Below are 19,413 nucleotides of genomic sequence, written 5' to 3' on the forward strand. Positions count from 1 at the left end.
AAGTGAGTCTTTCAAACATCTTGAATACATAAAATACAAAAACATGATAGCTTTCCATTTTTATTTATTTTTTCCTCCAAATGTATTCTGTCTGTGCATAACAAACCAGTATTTTCTTTGGTGCCTTAAAAAAAAAAAAAAAAACTATTAAGGCATCTGTAACTCTAAATGAGTTTCGTAGTGCAGCAGCTCAGTACCGCAACTCTTGGTGGCATCACAGCAGCAATGCATGCCCCCCTCTTTCCAACAGAGCATCTGGGCAAGGTCCACACACACACAGTCAAAAACATCCACTAGGTTCAGGGTAGTAACCTGATGTCTCTCACACTAACCTCATCAACCACACATAAAACATAGCTGTGAGATGGTGGCAAGAGCAACCTGATGTGTTGGCAAGTACACATTCCTCAGACCAACAGTACAGGCAAATTACAATTCTGCAGCTAAATTGCGAAACAGACTACAGAAGGCTTGAGCAGAACTAACGCATTACACCATCTAGTTTGATGCAATCAAGTTTAAACAGGAAATCTAAGGACCTCATTTAAGTGTCTCTCCACATTTACCAACATTCCATTTATTCAGATGTACCTTGTTTTCAGGTAAAAGGTCTGTCATCACCATCAATAACACCAAAGCAGACCCAGAATAGATACTTATGGTACTAGATATTTTTTTTGCAGCAAATCAAAACAATTGGGAAAAGGTTGAGAAATTAAACTTTTTACAATGATCCCATAAAAAAAACAACAATTGTCTTTATCAACCTGCCAGATTAAAAATAGACTGTACTGTTTCAGACAATTTATAAACATGTCGTGAAGACATTTTAGCCATTTTCCCAATTAAATAATGATGTCCCAAAAGCCAGGGGGGTGGGAGCTCAACTTCGTAAGGTGAGAGGTCAGGTCGCCTAGTATCACCATCTATGCTCAAAACAAAAGCATTATGGTAACTGGATAGACAAAGGGGTCTAATCCACAACCGGGTGTTGTTGACCAACAATGAGGAAGGGATAGATTTGCCTGTCAAATGCAGCCTCTACTCAGTCTGGTTTCCTGTTGAGCAGGTTTCAGTTAAATGAGGTTGCCTGACACTGCATAAAATGTGTAATTTCTTTAGAAGAACTTTCACAAGAACCATATAGTGAAAGTACAGAAAACCTGAGGGATCATTGTAACAAGTTGAGAAAGCGGAGGAGAAGCTGAGAGAATTAGCTCTGAGGGGCGTGCACATCATTTCCTCTACTTATCTACAGACCAATGGCTGAGTAACAGTCAAATTCAGTTCATTCAGCAAATGGCAAGGGGAAAACTGAAACTCCCCTGCACATAAGGAAAAGCAAGGCAACCAGTTCCAAGTACACACAATTCTTAAAATGGTTTAGTGACAAGACAAACACATTCTCTTGACAATGGCATTTAAAAGGTAGAGAAAGAACACCAATAACCTCACTTTCAACCTAAAAATATACTGTTTATTCTAAGTTACTCTGAGCACGTGTTATGTATGACAGGCGAAATAGAAGCGTCACTAAAGGCTAATACTGCGTTGTAATTGTTGTTTTGTCATCCAAACTTGTAAAATAAGATTATAAAAACAGGAACATGGTATATGTACATAATTACACGGTAAAAAAAAATAAGTAGTGGAGTATAGGAAAAAAATGAAAACTGTTGATTTGATTAGCTATTTTTTTACAAGATCATGAGCATTGAAAAAGAAAGTATGCCAAGTCAGGAAAAAAAACAATGACAGAGAAACAAAAATGTTCCCATTGGAAGTGATCTGGCGCATAAACGAACACAATCATAACTTAAGGTTGGAAATTATGCAGCCAAGAACCACAGGCCCATATCACAACGTCCGTTTTTTTCCTTTTACCACATCCTTTATGTATTCCCCTCCTTCGGTGTGTTGGCATGGGGTTAGCAGGCTACATCCACCTTCCAACCCCTTCTCTCCCCCCCCAATCACGAGTGGGCACTTGTTCTCTCCTCCCCTGTTATGGGGTGCAGGCAGCCCTAGGTTCCCAGGATGACGTAGGTGAAGAGGGCCATGATGGCAGCGCTGATCAGGCCTGAAATGGGCACAGTAACAAACCAGGCCACAAAGATGTTCCGGAACAGACGCCAGTCCACACCCTTCCTGGAGCGCAGCCAGCCAACCGCTACCACAGAGCCCACCTGGCAACACACAGACAAAGGTCAGGCTAACCAATTAGAATCCATGACCCATTAAGAAGAAATGGTCAACACTCCCCTGACAGTAGCAGACTGGATTCAGTTTTTAATCTTGGTTTGAGTGTTAAAAAAATAAGAAAAAAGAAGTGGAAATTAGAACCAGTTTGAACCACCAAATTCAGACATCCTGTTTACTGCTCCCTGCCTCCCACATTACTAAGGCATACTCCCCTTCATGTCTCTGCATCAGACCACAGTGTCTGAGTCTGAACAGCTTACCTTACAGTGGGTGGTGGAGACAGGCAAACCAATATTGGAGGCAACCACAACGGTCAGTGCTGAGGCAAGTTCAATGCTGAAACCACTGAAGGGAAAGAAAACCAGGCTTGAGTCACCAGATGGTCCTGCCCATGTATGTGTCTAATTTCACAGATAGTGTGAAGTCTCATGTCTGTGGGGAATGTTATGCTATAAGGGTGCCATTTGAATGTCTGATTTAGTCAGTTCTGTGATGTCTGGCACATACCTGGAGGGAGTGATGGGGGTGAGGTCCTTGCCCATGGTCTGGATAACCCTGCGACCCCACACCCAGAGACCGAGGCAGATGCCAACTCCTCCGTACAACAGCAGCCAGATGGGTGTCGGGGCGCTGGAGTTAACTGAACCACTATTGTAAACCAGCCACAGAGCTACCAAAGGACCAATGGCATTGCTGCAGGAGAAAAGAGACTGGGTTACTAAAATATTAAATCAGGTACAAAAAGTCCCTCTACATGAACACAGAGGCACTAACCCTATTGCTAGTCCAGAAATATAATATATATATAGATTACTATTCATCCAAGATGGACCATCTCCCTACCTGACGTCGTTGCCTCCATGGGCAAAGGACCCGAAGCAGGCAGTGAGGATCTGGAGAAACCTGAAAAGTTCAGAGACCTCAGGGCGGTCCCGGTCCTGCCTATCCTCCTCCAGAGAGCTGTGGCTGCTGCCAGCATCCTCCTCTCCCATCTCCAGAGTCACCTCTGCTTCCCCCATGCCCTCAGGAGCCCCGTGCTCAGCCACAGCATTGCAGTAGCTGGTGTAGCTGTCCATGCGGACACGCTTCTTCTTCTCCTCTGTACCCTTGTCCTCGCTGGCGTGGAACTCGCCCTCTTTGGGCCGGAAGTCCCCGTGCATGCCGATGATGGCCATGGTGTAAGAGGTGTAGCTGTTGTTGCGGCGGATGGGTCTGTCGCCAGTCTCGCCCATGCAGTCGCCTACCTTGGCAAGGTGGAGCTTGTGCAGCAGGTCCTTGTAGAGGCCAGAGTCCTTGTGCACAGTGTGGTACTGGCTGTAACCGTTGCTGGGGATGTGGGCTGGGCCGTTGCTGAACTGCACATCATTACTGAACTGCACTTTTTGGACTGAATAAAAATATGTAAAAGTCAGGAACAGTGCAAGCAAACTCTGTAGTCAGTGAGTCATGGAAAATGAATTACTTAATATTTAAAGATTGATTTGATTTTTTATCCAATTTTCTCACTTTACCAAGGCAGCCATAACCTCCCCATGACTCACACTTACCATTCTCAGACTCCTTGCCTTCCTTATTGTCGCCATCATCAGAATCTCCAATGTCAAAGGTTACCCTGCGCTCCTCTTGGGGAAGCTGGGAGGGGGAGTCTGGGTCAACGGGGGAGGGGGTGAAGGGGGCTCCTCAGGGACAGGTTTAAGGATGGTACAGGGTACAGGTTCCTCCCTCAGCTCCCTCTTATCCATCAGTGGGCTCTCAGAGGGGCTGGAAGATTTGATTTTTCCTGGAGGGGAACAAGATGGAGTTAGACTGGGCCAAGTCCAAACACAAATACGGTACAGTAAGGGAACATGAGATGGCACTAGGGATGTGCATCTTCCCCTTTCAAGACGATTTGATACATGGGCTCCGATACAGGAACGGTACATTTTAAACAATAATTTTGGACTGATTTTGTCAAGAGCGAAACCTCTCGCAACATCCACTCAGACCAAATCAAAGTTCGTCACATACACTAAATACATTTCACCTTACAGTGAAATGCTTACTTACAGGCCCTAACCAACAGTGCGATTTTAAGTTAAAAAAAAATAAAAAAAATAAGTATTAGATGAACATTTGATAAGTAAAGAAATAAAAACAGTAAAAACACAGTGAAAAATAACAGTAGCGAGGCCATGTACCAGCACTGGTTAGTCAGGCAAATTGAGGTATAATGTACATGTAGGTATGGTTAAAGTGACTATGCATATAAACAGTGTCCGAGCTGGAAAAAACAGGCGCAGTGATTATGGTCATTGTAGTTAATTACCACATTTACATGCTGAACTAGGTTGAATATTTGTTTAATGAAAACTACAACTCTTCAGCCCAGCGTACGACATAATTCATGAGGAGTGAAGAACTATTTGATTTCTCTGGAGAAACGGCACGTTGGACTCACAAAAACAAACTAAATGGAATTCAAGTGAGTGAGCAGACATTGATTATAAAAAAATTCACGTTTCCCTCAGCATGAATTGCATAACCAGGGCTAATTTCACTACACCTGCAATAACATCTGCTAAATAGGTGTATATGACCAATAAAATGTGACAATGACGTGTTTATATTTACATTGTGCTACCGACTAAAACCTTCACATGTAGGCCTATGTAGATAAGGTCTGAGATGTAATGTATCATGCATTACTTTATGGCTTCAGACCAAATCAGATACTCAATGCAAACATATGGCCACTGCGTGGTCATCTGATCATTTGTCTGCTACCTAGCCAGTTGACCTGATTAAACCAGAAAAACTTTCCCAGAGACGCTAGTAGTTTATTTGACTAGAGCCACGTCAGTCTAGTCACCCGCACAGTCTTAACCCTGTGATGCAGTGCTAACAGCGCCTCAATGCCTTAAGTCAACCCATGGCTATTCTAGCTAAGGAGGTAAAGGCCCATTAGTGGATCGCTATGATCCAATTAGGCTGCCTCTGTCTGATGGACTAGAACCATCCCAGACAGTTCATTCATGGTCAGCCAGATTGACCTCAGCATCCCATGCATTTCCCCTTTCACAAGATGCACCATTGGCCATTTATAGTGAAGTTAAGATAGAGGGAGGCTATTTAAGAAAGGGTTTTTAACTTAAAATCCTGGCTTTCAGAACATCATGTGACGCGATTGACTTGCACTATTAATAGAAGGGTCTACTTTTGACCAGCACAACTATGCGCCTGCATTTTAAGCTCATTATCAATTTAAAGCAGATTAGTATAAAACAGTCTGACCTTAGAAGTTGTCATTTTTTGGGTTCCAAGACCCAAGACAGAATTAATGTAAAAGATAAAAATATCTGCTGCCCTGAATGAATTTGCTGGATTAAACTATAGGCATGAATGAGAGGCCAGATACGTGTGGTATTAAAAGGAACATTTCAGTTTGTTTACTTAATCTCCAGCACCACCCCAACATGTGTAAATAGCACATTTTGTATAAAAAAGACAGAAAGGTAAGCGTTTCCAATGACATCAAGCAATTAGATAATTAGTAGGCAATGCCTACCCATAATTGGTTAAATATCTAACTTTTATTCCACCATTTTTATAAACTAAAAAACAAGCCATTTCCACACACAGTATATGTTAATGTTGGAGTCACCCTGGAGATGAAAATGTAGTTGAAGAATTGTGACATTTCCCTTGAACCCCTGACACTTGTTCAGTGCCTAATGCAATGCATCAATCTAACTACACTCAAACTTATTTAACAAAATAAAACAATTTATAACAAGGGTGCCAAAACAAAAGAAAAACAAAATTGAGACTTACGTTCAATCTTCTTCTTGAGACGTGGGCAAACAATTAACCAGACCAACAGGGCGGTAAGCACACCACAGGTCAAAGAGATGAGCAGTGTGCCCCACCATGGGACCTTGTCAAATCCAAGCACTGGAGTAACAGAAGGGGAAACAGACAGAGGAAAGAGTTTTGAAAAACAAGTCAGCAGGCACTACTTTCCTAAAGAATAAGAAAACAGTTGGCATTGTGACTAAATAGTCTATCTGGATCCACATCTATAAGTGGTAGAACTACAAAAGCCTGTTCTTATATTTACATTACAAAATGTTTCTAAATTATATGTTGAATACAGAAAGAAAAAAAACATTTAAATGTAGACTGTAAAATGCTAGAATGATCAATTGGAAGCAAATTTTGATTAATTGCACATGGTCATATTTCCAGGGAAAAATTAGGTACTACCTCAAACATACACCACCACTAGCTACAAGGATGAGTCACAGGAAGTAGCAAATATCCCAGTCAAATATGGTGGGTGTGTGCCCATAGAACAGTTACGCAATGCCGCATGGAGGAGAGCATGTGAATGACAAGGGATGTCGCAGCAACCCAAAAGGACCCCTGCCTCCAACTGCACATGGACAGTGAGTGATTGCCTTAGAAGGCTAGATGAGAGGACTTGGGGAGGAGATAAAAAAAAAAAAAAAAGTAAAAAAAAAAAAAGAGGCCTTCAAATTTACTTTAACAGTGTCCGCTGGAGCATAAAGGGCATCGGGTGCCAAGCCTGCAGTAGTGTGTGTGAGGTTGTCAACGTAGTCTTGTGCATGCTGTTGGCAGGGAGAAGGACCATTACAGATCCCCTTTGGGGAACAGCCGCCAGCGACATGTTGGAGAGTTAGCAACATGGTCAGAGTAAAAAAGTGCTGCGTGAAAATTCAAGTTGACCTTGACCACGCGTAATATAAATAAATAACTCTAGACTGGGATTTGAACAACAAACAAAAGGAAGTGAAGGCCAATGCCCAGAGACAACAGTGAGTCTGTGTTGGTTACAGGGCAGAGTGTGCCATGCGCTCTCCTGTGTAGTCTACTGACCCACCCTCACATTTGGCGAGAGAAGACTACAGGCCGTGGCACATTAGCAATGTGTATTTAGTTACGCAACAAACTCACCCCCCTCCAGGAAGAGGGAATGAGAAGGGGGTGATATAATTTCTCTTTCACGAACGGCTGAGGCTTCTTTCATTAGACTAGTCTCGAATGGCTGGCTGTGGGACAGTCCAAAACAGGTGCGGCCGGTAGACATTTGTTGGGGGGGGGGGGGGCTGGTGCCAAATTAAAAAGTGGCCCCCAAAGAGGAGAGAATGGGGTCTGTATTATTCAGTATGTGCAGAAGAACATTTCCATGTTGATGGCCTTTTGTGAATCACATCTCCAGAGAATGTATTTATTCATTTTTAAAAGCACCAACCCAGTCATTTTAAAACTGAGCCACACAAAGGGGCGTCTACACCACAGCTTACACAGTGGGATGAATTAGGGCTCAGGAAGTGGAATTTAACCACGTCTGCGTTCCAAACCCCTCCCTTGCAACCTCTGCATCCCGTGGCCTACTTTACACAATAACATGGTTTGTTGTCATTTTCCAGCAGCGGTTCAGCCCCATCCCTCATGGGAGCAACAGTTAAATAACCATTTATGACTCATTGTATATTTAGGCTGGTGGCTTTGGCCAATTATCCTCTTCATTGTCCCCGTCTGTGTCACTCCTACAAACTAGTTGAATAAACCAAATGTTGACAGAGACTGAAAAAAGTAACAATGAAGATACTTTTGTTGAAAGTTTTGCACTCAGCTTTTCCTAACTGTACGAAGATAAAGTTGGCTACTCAAACTATTTCAGCGGCACCAACTTACTGTTGCTTGCCTATTAAGGTCTAATTAAGCTACAAGGCCTGAGAGGGTGTGGTATACTGGGCATATACCACAAATCCCCAAGGTGCCTTATTGCTATTATAAACTGGTTAAAAACATAATTAGAAGAGTAAAAAATAAAAAATGTCATACCCCTGATATACGGTCTGATACAGCACAACTTTCAGCCAATCAGCATTCATGGCTCGAACCACCCAGTTTATAATTAGTAATTTGAAGTACCATACACATCACGTGTATTCTGAATCACAGCTCAGTTAAATAAATGCCCTTCTCTGCTTCTACTCTGTTATCCGCATTTCTATTTTACTGATTTTTGTGTGTCCCCCAAGCAACCAAGCCACCAGCCGTTTGTTTTTCAAAGGGGAATCGAAGCAGAAAATGTACATTCCAGCTAATGCATACTGAAATGCAGGGACATGGGGGTGTCCAATGGATCCCTCTTTTTTTTGAATGTATGTTGTTTGAAAGTACACAGTTGGTAGTGAAAGACAGACAGGTTATGTAAGTGAAGAAATAAATTAGATTTCTGTAACAAGACCAGTATTTGCTTGGTTCCAAAAATCAAATGTAGTCAATGTTGACATGGTCATATACATTAATGACTTCGACTTTTCCTCTGTTGGCGAAGCTTTTCAATCTATGGCCCCTTCTACAGGGATCATCAACTAGATTCAGCCGCACTCTAATTAGCAGACTACAAATTGTCCGCAAGAAGCCCAAACAGATAATTTTACTAAAACCTTCCTCAGATTTGTATACGATCACACGTCGGTATTATGCATGGCTATACTTCGGAACAGATTTCCAAAATCCAAGTCACTTGTAGCTGATGTGGTGAGTTTTTTAAAGTCGCATGTACAACAATACACACGTGCCAAATACACAAATTTTGCACAGAAAACATGGGGCTCAAATAAGTTATCCACGGGACGGATCGCAAGTTGGGAAACCTTGCGTTACAGCACAGCTTCTGAATGACTGGCTAGAACTTCGCTAAAATGAGGAGTCAGGGTGATTAAGGTCTCTCCTCAAAATGATCCTCTCTTGACCTATTGCCAGAGTTACCCACTTTTCACTAATTCCAACTGGGGTCTCTGGCACTAGGATTGGCTATATTGTGTATAGGAGAGTCATGTTACATTGTTTGTGCTTTTACACCTCCATGATAAAGTAAAACCAGAGGAACATGTGGTTCCAAAACAAGAGACCAAATGTACAGTTCTGTTTTGACTCCGCCCCCCTCAATCACCCATTGAATTTAACACCGGCTGTATTAGACTAGCAGATCAGTCACCACTACACAGTTTTACAACTTGGGGTAGAAATGCAGCAAAAATATATATTTTTGGTGTTAACCATTACTTATCCTACGATTACAGTGGTTCCTCCAAGGACAAAATATTTAATGAGAGCACACAGCTGAAATGTGTTCTGAAATAGTATAACCCACTTAGATATCATTCCGGTGCAATCTCTGTGCAAAAAATAAAAATGGGGGAAAGAGACTAAATCATGGACTCCGGTCTCATTTTGAATTCTTAAATTCAGCCACTGGCATTTTTAAAGTATTCAGACCCCTCGACTTTTTCCACAATGTTACATTACAGCCTTAATCTAAAATGGATTAAATTGTTTTGTTTCACTTCCCATCAAATCGACACAACACCCCATAATGACAAAGCAATAACAGGTTTAGAAATTGTTGCATAAAAAAATAAAATCTGAAATATCACATTTACATAAGTATTCAGAACCTTTACTCAGTGCCTTGTTGAAGCACCTTTGACAGCGATTACAGACTTGAGTCTTTTTGGGTATGACGCTACAAGCGTGGCACCCCTGTATTTCTCCCATTCCTCTCTGGAGATCCTCTCAAGCTCTGTCAGGATGAAAGAGGAGCGTCGCTGCACAGCTATTTTCAGGTCTCGCCAGATGTTCGATGGGGTTCGAGTCTGGCCGGGCCACTCATGGACATTGAGACCTGTCCCGAAGCCATTCCTGCATTGTCTTGGCTGTGTGCTTAGGCTCGTTGTCCTGTTAGAAGGTGAACCTTCGCCCCCAGTCGGAGGTCCTGAGCAGGTTGTCATCAAGGCTCTCTCTGTACTTTGCTCCGTTCACCTTTCCCTTGACCCAGACTAGTCTCCCATTCTCTGCTGCTGAAAAACATCCCCACAGCATGATGCTGCCACCAGACTTCACCATAGGGATGGTGCCAGGCTTCCTTCAGATGTGACCCTTGGCATTCAAGCCAAAGAGTTAAATATTGGTTTCAACAGACCAGAGAATATTGTTTCACATGGTCAGTCCTTTAGGCGCCGTTTGGCAAACTCCAAGCGGGCTGTCATGTGCCTTTTACTGAGGAGTGGTTTCAATCTGGCCACTTTATCATAAAGGCCTAATTGGTGGAGTGCTGCAGAGATGGGGAGAACCTTCCAGTAGAACAACCATCTCCAGAGCAACCCTGGAGCTCTGTCAGAGTGACCATAGTGTTTTTGGTCACCTCCCTAACCAAACCCACCCCCCCATCCGATCGCTCAGTTTGGACGGGCGGCCAGCTCTAGGAAGGGTCTTGGTGGTTCCAAACTTATTCCATTTAAAAATGATGGCATGGCAGCGATTGTGTTCTTGGAGACCTTCAATGCTGCAGAAATGTTTTTGTATCCTTCCCCAGATCTGTGCTGACACAATCCTGTCTCGGAGCTCTACAGACAATACCTTCAACATCATGGCTTGGTTTTTGCTCTGACATGCTCTATCAACTGTGGGACCTTATATAGACAGCTGTCTGCCTTTCAAAATCATGTCCAATCAACTTAATTTACCACAGGTGGACTCCAATCAAGTTGCAGAAACACATCAAGGATGATCAATGGAAACAGGATGCACCAGAGCTCAATTTCAAGTCATAGCAAAGGGTCTGAATACTTATGTAAATAAGGTATCTTTAAAAAAATGTTTCAATAAATCAGCTAACATTCCTAAAAAAAAAACTAAAAAAACTTTTTCACTTTGTCATTATGAGGGATTGTGTGTAGATTGGTGAGGGGGGGAAAACTATTTAAACCCTTTTAGAATAAGGCTGTAAAGTAACAAAATGTGGAAAATTGAACGGATCTGAATACTTTCCAAAAGCATTGTATAACATGAGGAAGTGACTGACCAGGTGTGGCTAAAGATCAGGATTAGCCTCGTAATAAGCTGGCTCCAGTTACAGGCAGTTGCCAGAGTCTAAAAGTGTGCCAGTACGTGTAAGGATACACGTCCTCCTCAGTGTGTGCGATTACAGTAGGCCAACACGTCAGTCAGTATGTAATATCTGGATCTGCAATTAAATCACTCTCTGATCTCTTCTCAGTTGTGTGGGAATTCATTGAACAGCAGGATTCCTGGAATGCAATCGCTGTATGGAACTTCATGTGAGGTACCAAAGACTAAAATGTCCCCACGTACAGGACACTCACACGTAGGTGTGACTGACATAACAGTACAGTATGTGACTGATTGCATGTGGTCTCCTCTGAGTGTGCATTTATACACAGTGCATACTCTGGCCTATAGCCTTCATTTAATGGCCCAGGCCAGTTGACTTCTTGAACTGTTCAGTCCTGTAGGTAGAAGAAAACAAAAAGGAGCAAATGTTGCTCATTTAATAAGAGTTGCAAAACCTAAAAAGTGAACAATATAGCAGACCTAAACATTTGCAGTGCTCTCAATGACACTACTGAGAATCAAAAGACTGCCAATGGCCGAGTTAACTTCCATTTTTCCTCCTCCATGTGGGAAAGGGACAGACATTGAAGTAAGAGAAACCTATTTCCAGCTCTGTTGTGCAGTGCTCCTCTCTGCAATTTCATTCTGTTATGACCCACACCACACTCAAGAAAAGTGCCAAAACACAACAGGTTAAAATAAACAGGCCTTCTCTGAGAACAGTAAACAGTTTGGAAAAAGTGTGGGGATCCGGCTGGCTGGCCGAGGGAGCAGTTTATTTTAGAACCGTGGCTGCAGGCAGGCATGCAAGGTGAAGGCAGAGTGTGCCAACGATACTCACTTGGAGCTCCAGTGAAGATGATGGAGAACAGGTTGATCATCATGGTGATAGCATAGAAGACAGGCAGGGCCTTCAGACCGTTGGGCACGGGGTCTTTCTGCAAGGAGACAAACAGAACAGTCAGAAACACTATGCTCTCTATTGTACTGTCAGGTTACATTTGATGGCAGAAAAGGGTTGTAGGTAAATTTGATATGAATTGATGGCCCGTGAGATTACATGGAGTGACACTTCTTTCCAAAGAACAAGGAATGGCTTTATTCTAATGACCTTGCTTGGGACATCATTTAAGGTCTGGCACATAGCCAACAACAATTTCCAACAGGAAGCTTCATACAATTTGTAAGGACATCTAGATTTAGATAAGTGAATTTTACTCAGCTTACCTTGTGCAAGATGAACATACGTACAAAGTAGAAAAGGACACCTGACATGATGCCAGACAGAAGGGGGGAGAGGAACCAGGAGACAACTGCGGAGATTAGAACAATTAGCATTGCACCGTGCTCTCAGGAAGAACACTAGAACCGAGCGATTAGTGTTTTAAACGTTAAATGCATTATGAAACTAAAAAGAGATTTTAAAGGAATTCCAGAGCCAAAAGAGTGAACATTCAGAAAATATTAGAAATTTTCCTAATTGGAAATATAGAAAATATTCCATTATCTCTGTCAGGTCCACATTGGGTAGACAGCAATAAAACTATTACTATGAAATAACAATATTGCTTGTAATTATTTCATTTTTAACTGGTACCGTTTATATAGCTCCATTCTTGTGTACTTTATTTTATTCCTCGTGCTTGTTACTATTACATTTTTTTAACTGCATTGTTGAGAAGGTTCATAAGCAGGCATTTCACTGTAAAATGGCACACTAATACATATGTTCATTCCTTAAAGTCATCATCTCAGCTTAGGCTGGAGCAACCAGCAAGACAACGTCATCTCTGCTCCACATACGATACGGACTTTAGTCATCCTATTTAGCAAGGCTAGCCTGCCTAAGTATGCTGCAGAGCAGTCTGACATTCATTTGACTAGTTCTTCAAAATGTATAAGGCATACTTTGCAAACTGTCTATCCACCGCTCATCATTGTGTACATTCCTCTCTCATGCGGTCTGTGTGTATCCAACCTAACGTAGCAGGCGCCTCTGAGCCAAAAAGAACAGGTGCACAATGGTCATTGTCGTAAATTACCACGTTTCTGTGCTGAAATAGGTGCAATATTTTCTTAGTGAAAACTACAACTCCCTCAGCCCACTGTCCAACATAGTTCTTGACTTCTTTCGTGAAGGATTTGATTTCTTTATTGAGAAACGGCACCTTGGGCTCACAAAAAACTAAATAATAAATGGACTTGGTCAATTATTTAACTGAAACAAAACTACATTTTGGTTAATCGCTCAGCACAACCAGACACTGGCATTACTTGTACAAACAACATGTCTGAATGGAAAACATGCAACATAACGCAGCAGTCTATTTTACTTAGACAATGACGATAACGTCAAAGTAAGCTGTGGATAACGGAAACTGCGGACTCACCAATCCGGAGGAGTTCCAGCCACCTGACCCCCTGTTGACCTCTGGCCACCAGAGAGAAGCCAATGGTAGCACCCACAATGCAGTGGGTACCTGAGATCGGCAGCTTGAGAAAAGAGGCCACCAACTGCCATACCGCAGAACCTGAGAATCAGCATAAAAGGACAAATTGACAACTTGAACAGGGAGCGACAAAGCATTGTTTCAACATTACATACAAGTAAAATCATACAAGAAATCCAGATGGCATAAAACCCATGTTCTTGTAATACATTTGTAACACTCACCAAACATGGCACTGACAGAGCCAGCCATCAGCACGTGCTCAGAGCCGTTGTACATGCCAACATCGATGATGCCCTTGCGGATGGTCTCGCTGACCTTGGCTCCCAGAAGCACAGAGCCAACGGTCTCAAAGATAGTGGCCAGGATGCAGGCCTGCCGCAAGGTGACCACACCAGAGCCCACGGCCGTGCCAAACGAGTTCGCCACGTCATTGGCCCCCACAGAAAAGGCTAGGATGAAGGCGATGATAAAGCCAACTATGAGGAGCCACATGTAGTCTGTCAGTGGTCCACCAGTGACCTGGGCCATTATCCCTAGTGTGGTGCCCGTCAGGGTGAGGGTGGCGAGAGTTGTCGAAACCATTGTGCGTGATTGATTTGCTTCACAATATAAGGGAATGTATATGAAAAGAGATGTGATGTTCACAAACAGCAAAATTAAATGAGGTATCAATGTGTGTATACAGTAACTTCTCTTCAAGACCCTAACCCGTAGGGGTTTGAGGGTTAACTAAACTCACTGGGTGTAGCCTATGAGTCGTCCCTGACTGAACAGAAATAAATTATGGTGAAGTAAAGTGTGGGCGTATTGCTATCCTGTAATTTTACTATCTTTGTTAGGGTTTCTTTGGCTCTGGGCTATCATGCAGACTAAACGGTCACCCATTGTTCAACAGTCAATGTAGGTGAATGGCAGAACATCCTGAAAGACAACAGTTGGAGAAAGTCTTAGTTATGTAAACACTTCCAATCGAAAACAAAATTAGTTCTTCCAACTTTCACACATCAGTGTGCATCAGAACACATCCATTCATGACTATACAATAAGAGTCAGAGACCCGCTGCTGGTCAATTTATGATAGTCAAATCCTACAACGGCAACTAGGGTTCAACTCTCGTGTAGAAAAGTTATGCTTTTTTTTCACCACTCCACGCTTGGTTAACACTTTAGCAAAACTACTCAAAATAGCAGTCTGACCATGTCCTCCCTTTTATAGAAATTAAAAAAGTGTGGCCAGGCCATTTAATTATGGGCAATCAATAAGAATTTCAGTATGAAAACAAAATTATTATTTTTTTAAACGTCAACCCTTGCTCTGTCAAGCATAAATACAACTACCTAGTTAGCAAACTATGAGCTGCCGGTGTTTCACCTTTTGTATTAGCTACTTTACGACACTGAGCCAACTTCCTTCCCATAATCATGTCTCGCTGTGCAATGACAATGGTTACCGTACAGACTGGCTTGCCTGACAAGATAAGCCAATAAAGGAAGCCATTTTGGGGATGCACTCGTAGGAAGCGAATCACCAAAGCTAACTTTAGCGAGATCACGTAACAGAAATTGCCAACGTAACGTAGCATAACATTGATATACGATGCAATACACACACACACACGCAAGTTCGCTAGATATACATTTAACATGGTTAACAGTCATCCAAAGTTTGCCAGCTACCGAAATATCTAACGTTAAACGACGCATATCACGTGTCATTCATTCAATCTTGACTTGCACTAGCAACACGACCCATGTCTAACGTTAGCTAGCCATCCACATTGATGTGTCTATGCGCTAGTTCACACATGTAATAGTCAATACGTGCCATATAAGTCATGCTAGCTAGCCATATTAACAAGCCATGTTTCGTAATCGCTATATATTGTTAGCGTCGCTGCGTTAATTATTCTAATGAATGATATTAGCTTTGCTAGCCAAGCTAGTAACGTTACGGCGAACAGCTAGTCAGCGCTTGCTATCTGATTTCATAATCATCACGATGTAACGTTAGCCAACGTACTGTCAATGTGATGGAAATATTCCCATAGCAACTTAGACATTTTGTTAACGTTAGTTATAGGGATGTTTATCATGTACTAACTAGTAAGTTACCTAGTAATAAGTCAGTCAAAGTACTTAATACGAGCAAACGTTAGTTACAAATTGAAACCGCACTGTTTTACAAACGTAACAAATAACAATTTGTGAATTTGAAAATAATGACAAGTTTAACTTACCACACGTCGCAAAAGTAGTCAATGATGAAAAGGAAGACTAACAAATATATAATCAGCGCGCGGGATCATGAAATATACAGTCACTGGAAACGATTAGTTTGAACTTTAACAAATTTAGCTAGCTTTGGAAAGCTAAATAACCATATGAACGTAGCTACTCTTTCCGTTTAGTTATATTCCTATAAATTCAGCGTAAAAACCAGGCGCATCAGCTCTTGATAGTTCCGGTAAAAGCTAGTTTTGATTGAGTCACGAGCCGGTGCTTGTCTTTATGGAGAATCGGAGGGTGGTGCTTTGGTTACACCCTTTATGCCCATACTGGATATACCTGTCAATCATCGTGCTACAACGTATCCTTATTATTCATTGATGACAATTTTCACTACTTGGTTGTGTGTGGCTCTTCATAGCACATTCCAACACAAAATGTAATGTCATAGATTGTAAAAACTCAAAAACAGGCAAGCAGCACATTTTCCAGTAGCATGTGGTAGGCCAAGTTGAACTAATTTCATTTTGCAGTGAGTGGAGTATCTTTTTCAAAGCTGCATCCCAAGAATGTATTTTTTTAATTTGTATATTCTGAGTAAACAATGCATTATTTCCCGTGACTGCGGATTGAAAGGCTGATGTTGTTATGAATTCTCAATAAATTGTGTTGTGTTTTTTAAAATTAAATAAACATTTTTTCTCCGGGTTGATCTGTAGTGGAGTCACATACCTTCTTTGTCGTCTTATATTTAAGCTCTGACTAATATTTATTCAAATCTTACAGTATTTGTCATTACGTGTACAGTATAGTGGGGTGGCTAAACAGAAATTTCCATAATGACCGTTCATTTGATGATAAAAGCACCAAATGTTGCATCAAGGTTAATATGCCCCTTCCATTATGTATTTATTTTTATTCAACCTTTATTATGTGGGCCCAAAACAAGGGAGGGGATGTTCTGATCCGTGGTATACTGGATAAACAAATGTAAACACTGTTTATACAACTTTTTTTATTTTGTGCAAACGTTTACTCACCAATTGTGGAAAATGAATTGAAAATATAGGAAGCGTTACTTAATTCATAGTGAACGCCAGACATTGGCACTGCACTAGCTAAAGCATGTGGGCATAAATGCAGTTCAACAGCACTTGCTGCAAATATTGTGCATTGCCAAATTTTCTCCTACAGTGGTGTAAAGTACTTCAGTGAAAATACTTTAAAGTAGTACTTAAGTCGTTTTTAGGGTATCTGTACGTTACTATTTATATTTGACTACTTTTACTATTTTTTTGATTGAAACTTTATTTAACTAGGCATGTAAATTAAGAACAAATTCTTATTTACAATGACGGCCCACACCGGCCGAACCCGGACGACGCTGAGTTAATTTTGCGCCGCCCTATGGGACTCCCAATCACGGCCGGTTGTGATACAGCCTGGATACATTCATGAAGAAAATAATGTACTTTTTACTACATACATTTCCCTGACATGTACTAGTTACATTTGAATGCTTACCAGGACAGGAAAATGGTCCAATTCACACACTTATCAAGAGAACATCGCTGGTCATCCCTACTGCCTTTGTAAATTATGTCTCAGTGTTGGAGTGTGTCCCTGGCTATCCGTACATTTTTTTTTTATTCAAATAGTTGGTGCCACTGGTTTGCTTAATATAAGGAATTTGAAATGATTCATACTTACATACTTTTGATACTTAGGTATATTTGAGCAATTACATTTACTTTTGATATAAAACCAAATACTTTTAGACTTCTACTCAAGTAGAATTTTCCTGGGTGACTTTATTTAAGTAATTTTCTATTAAGGTATCTTTACTTTTACTCAAGTATGACAAATTAATGCTTTTTTCACGACTGTTCCCCTCTGCGTTCCCAGAGAGGGATGTCCAGAAAAATCTGTGCCACCTCTACTGCTTTCCAGTGTAAACATGGTTCTCCTGCCTTCCCAGTCTGACTCTAGTGACATTTTATCAGAACAGTCTGACATTTAGAAAATCTAAACAACTGTTGTGGGAGTTTGCATAATTCTTTATAATTATTAATAAAGGGATAGTTCACCCAAATTACAAAATTACATTGGTTTCCTTACCCTGTAAGCAGTCTATGGACAAGGTATGACGGCAATCCATGCTTGGATTGCTGTCATACTGTAAAGGAGTGTGCATTCACTGTATGTTGCTTGTCGTACAAAACTTATGATGTTTAATGGCAAATTATGTTGAACACCATAAGTGTATGGTTTCTGAAAGTACAGAATAAAGAGGAATGATTAGTAATTACAACAAAATATCTTGATATAACAATAAAACAACATTACAATAATGCAAAATAATAACTGCCATAAGAATAGTAGAGTATAGCTATAGAATGTACAGGCCTTAGGCTTTAAGCAAGAGGCCAAAAAGGCGTCCATGTTAGAGGCCGACCGATTATGATTTTTCAATGCCGATGCCGATTATTGGAGGACCCCAAAAAAAAGCCACTACCGATTAATCGGACGATTTTTATATATTTGTAATAATTACAATTACAACAACACTGAATGACCACGTTTACCTTAACTTAATATAATACATCAATAAAATCAATTTAGTCTCAAATAAACAATGAAACATGTTCAATTTGGTTTAAACAATGCAAAAACTAAGTGTTGGAGAAGAAAGTAAAAGTGCAATATTTTCCATGTAAAAAAGGTAACGTTTAAGTTCCTTGCTCAGAACATGAGAACATATGAAAGCTGGTGGTTCCTTTTAACATGAGTCTTCAATATTCCCAGGTAAGAACTTTTAGGTTGTAGTTATTATAGTAATTATAGGTCTATTTCTCTCTATACCATTTGTATTTCATATACCTTTGACTATTGGATGTTCTTATAGGCACTATAGTATTGCCAGCCTAATCTCAGGAGTTGATAGGCTTGAAGTCATAAACAGCACAATGCTTGAATGCAGGAAAGTGCTGTTTGAATGAATGCTTACGAGCCTGCTGCTGCCTACCACCGCTCAGTCAGACTGCTCTATCACATATCAAATCATAGACTTAATTATAATATAATAACACACAGGAATACGAGCCTTAGGTCATTAATATGGTCAAATCCGGAAATTATCATTTCGAAAACAAAATGTTTATTCTTTCATTGAAATACGGAATCGTTCCGTATTTTATCTAACTGGTGGCATCCATAAGTCTAAATATTGCTGTTACATTTCACAACCTTCAATGTTATGTCATAATTATGTAAAATTCTGGCAAATTAATTATTGTCTTTGTTAGGAAGAAATGGAATTCACAAAGTTCGCCACGTGCCAGGCAGCCCAAACTGCTGCATATACTGACTCTGTGACACAATTTCCCTAGTTAAAAGAAATTAATGTTAGCAGGCAATATTAAATAAACATGCAGGTTTAAAAATATATACTTGTGTATTGATTTTAAAAAAGGCATTGATGTTTATGGTACACATTGGTGCAACGACAGTGCTTTTTTCGCAAATGCGCTTGTTAAATCATCACCCATTTGGCGAAAAGGCTGTGATTCGATGATAAATTAACAGGCACTGTATCAATTAA

General features: G+C 40.9%; 1 protein-coding gene across 1 annotated transcript; it reads right to left on the minus strand.

Annotated features, from left to right (window-relative positions):
- Positions 1-47: 47 nt before the first annotated feature.
- Positions 48-16,093, minus strand: LOC135544378 (sodium-dependent phosphate transporter 1-B-like). The gene is given in 12 exon segments (XM_064971939.1): positions 48-2,186; positions 2,463-2,547; positions 2,710-2,895; positions 3,046-3,589; positions 3,750-3,869; positions 3,872-3,982; positions 6,016-6,135; positions 11,975-12,071; positions 12,361-12,446; positions 13,524-13,664; positions 13,808-14,507; positions 15,824-16,093. Coding segments are annotated over 11 exon segments (2,013 nt in total). The 5' UTR covers positions 14,169-14,507; positions 15,824-16,093; the 3' UTR covers positions 48-2,024.
- Between the last annotated feature and the right edge of the window lie 3,320 nt (positions 16,094-19,413).

The sequence above is a fragment of the Oncorhynchus masou genome, chromosome 8 (assembly GCF_036934945.1).
Source record: "Oncorhynchus masou masou isolate Uvic2021 chromosome 8, UVic_Omas_1.1, whole genome shotgun sequence".
Lineage (NCBI taxonomy): Eukaryota > Metazoa > Chordata > Actinopteri > Salmoniformes > Salmonidae > Oncorhynchus > Oncorhynchus masou.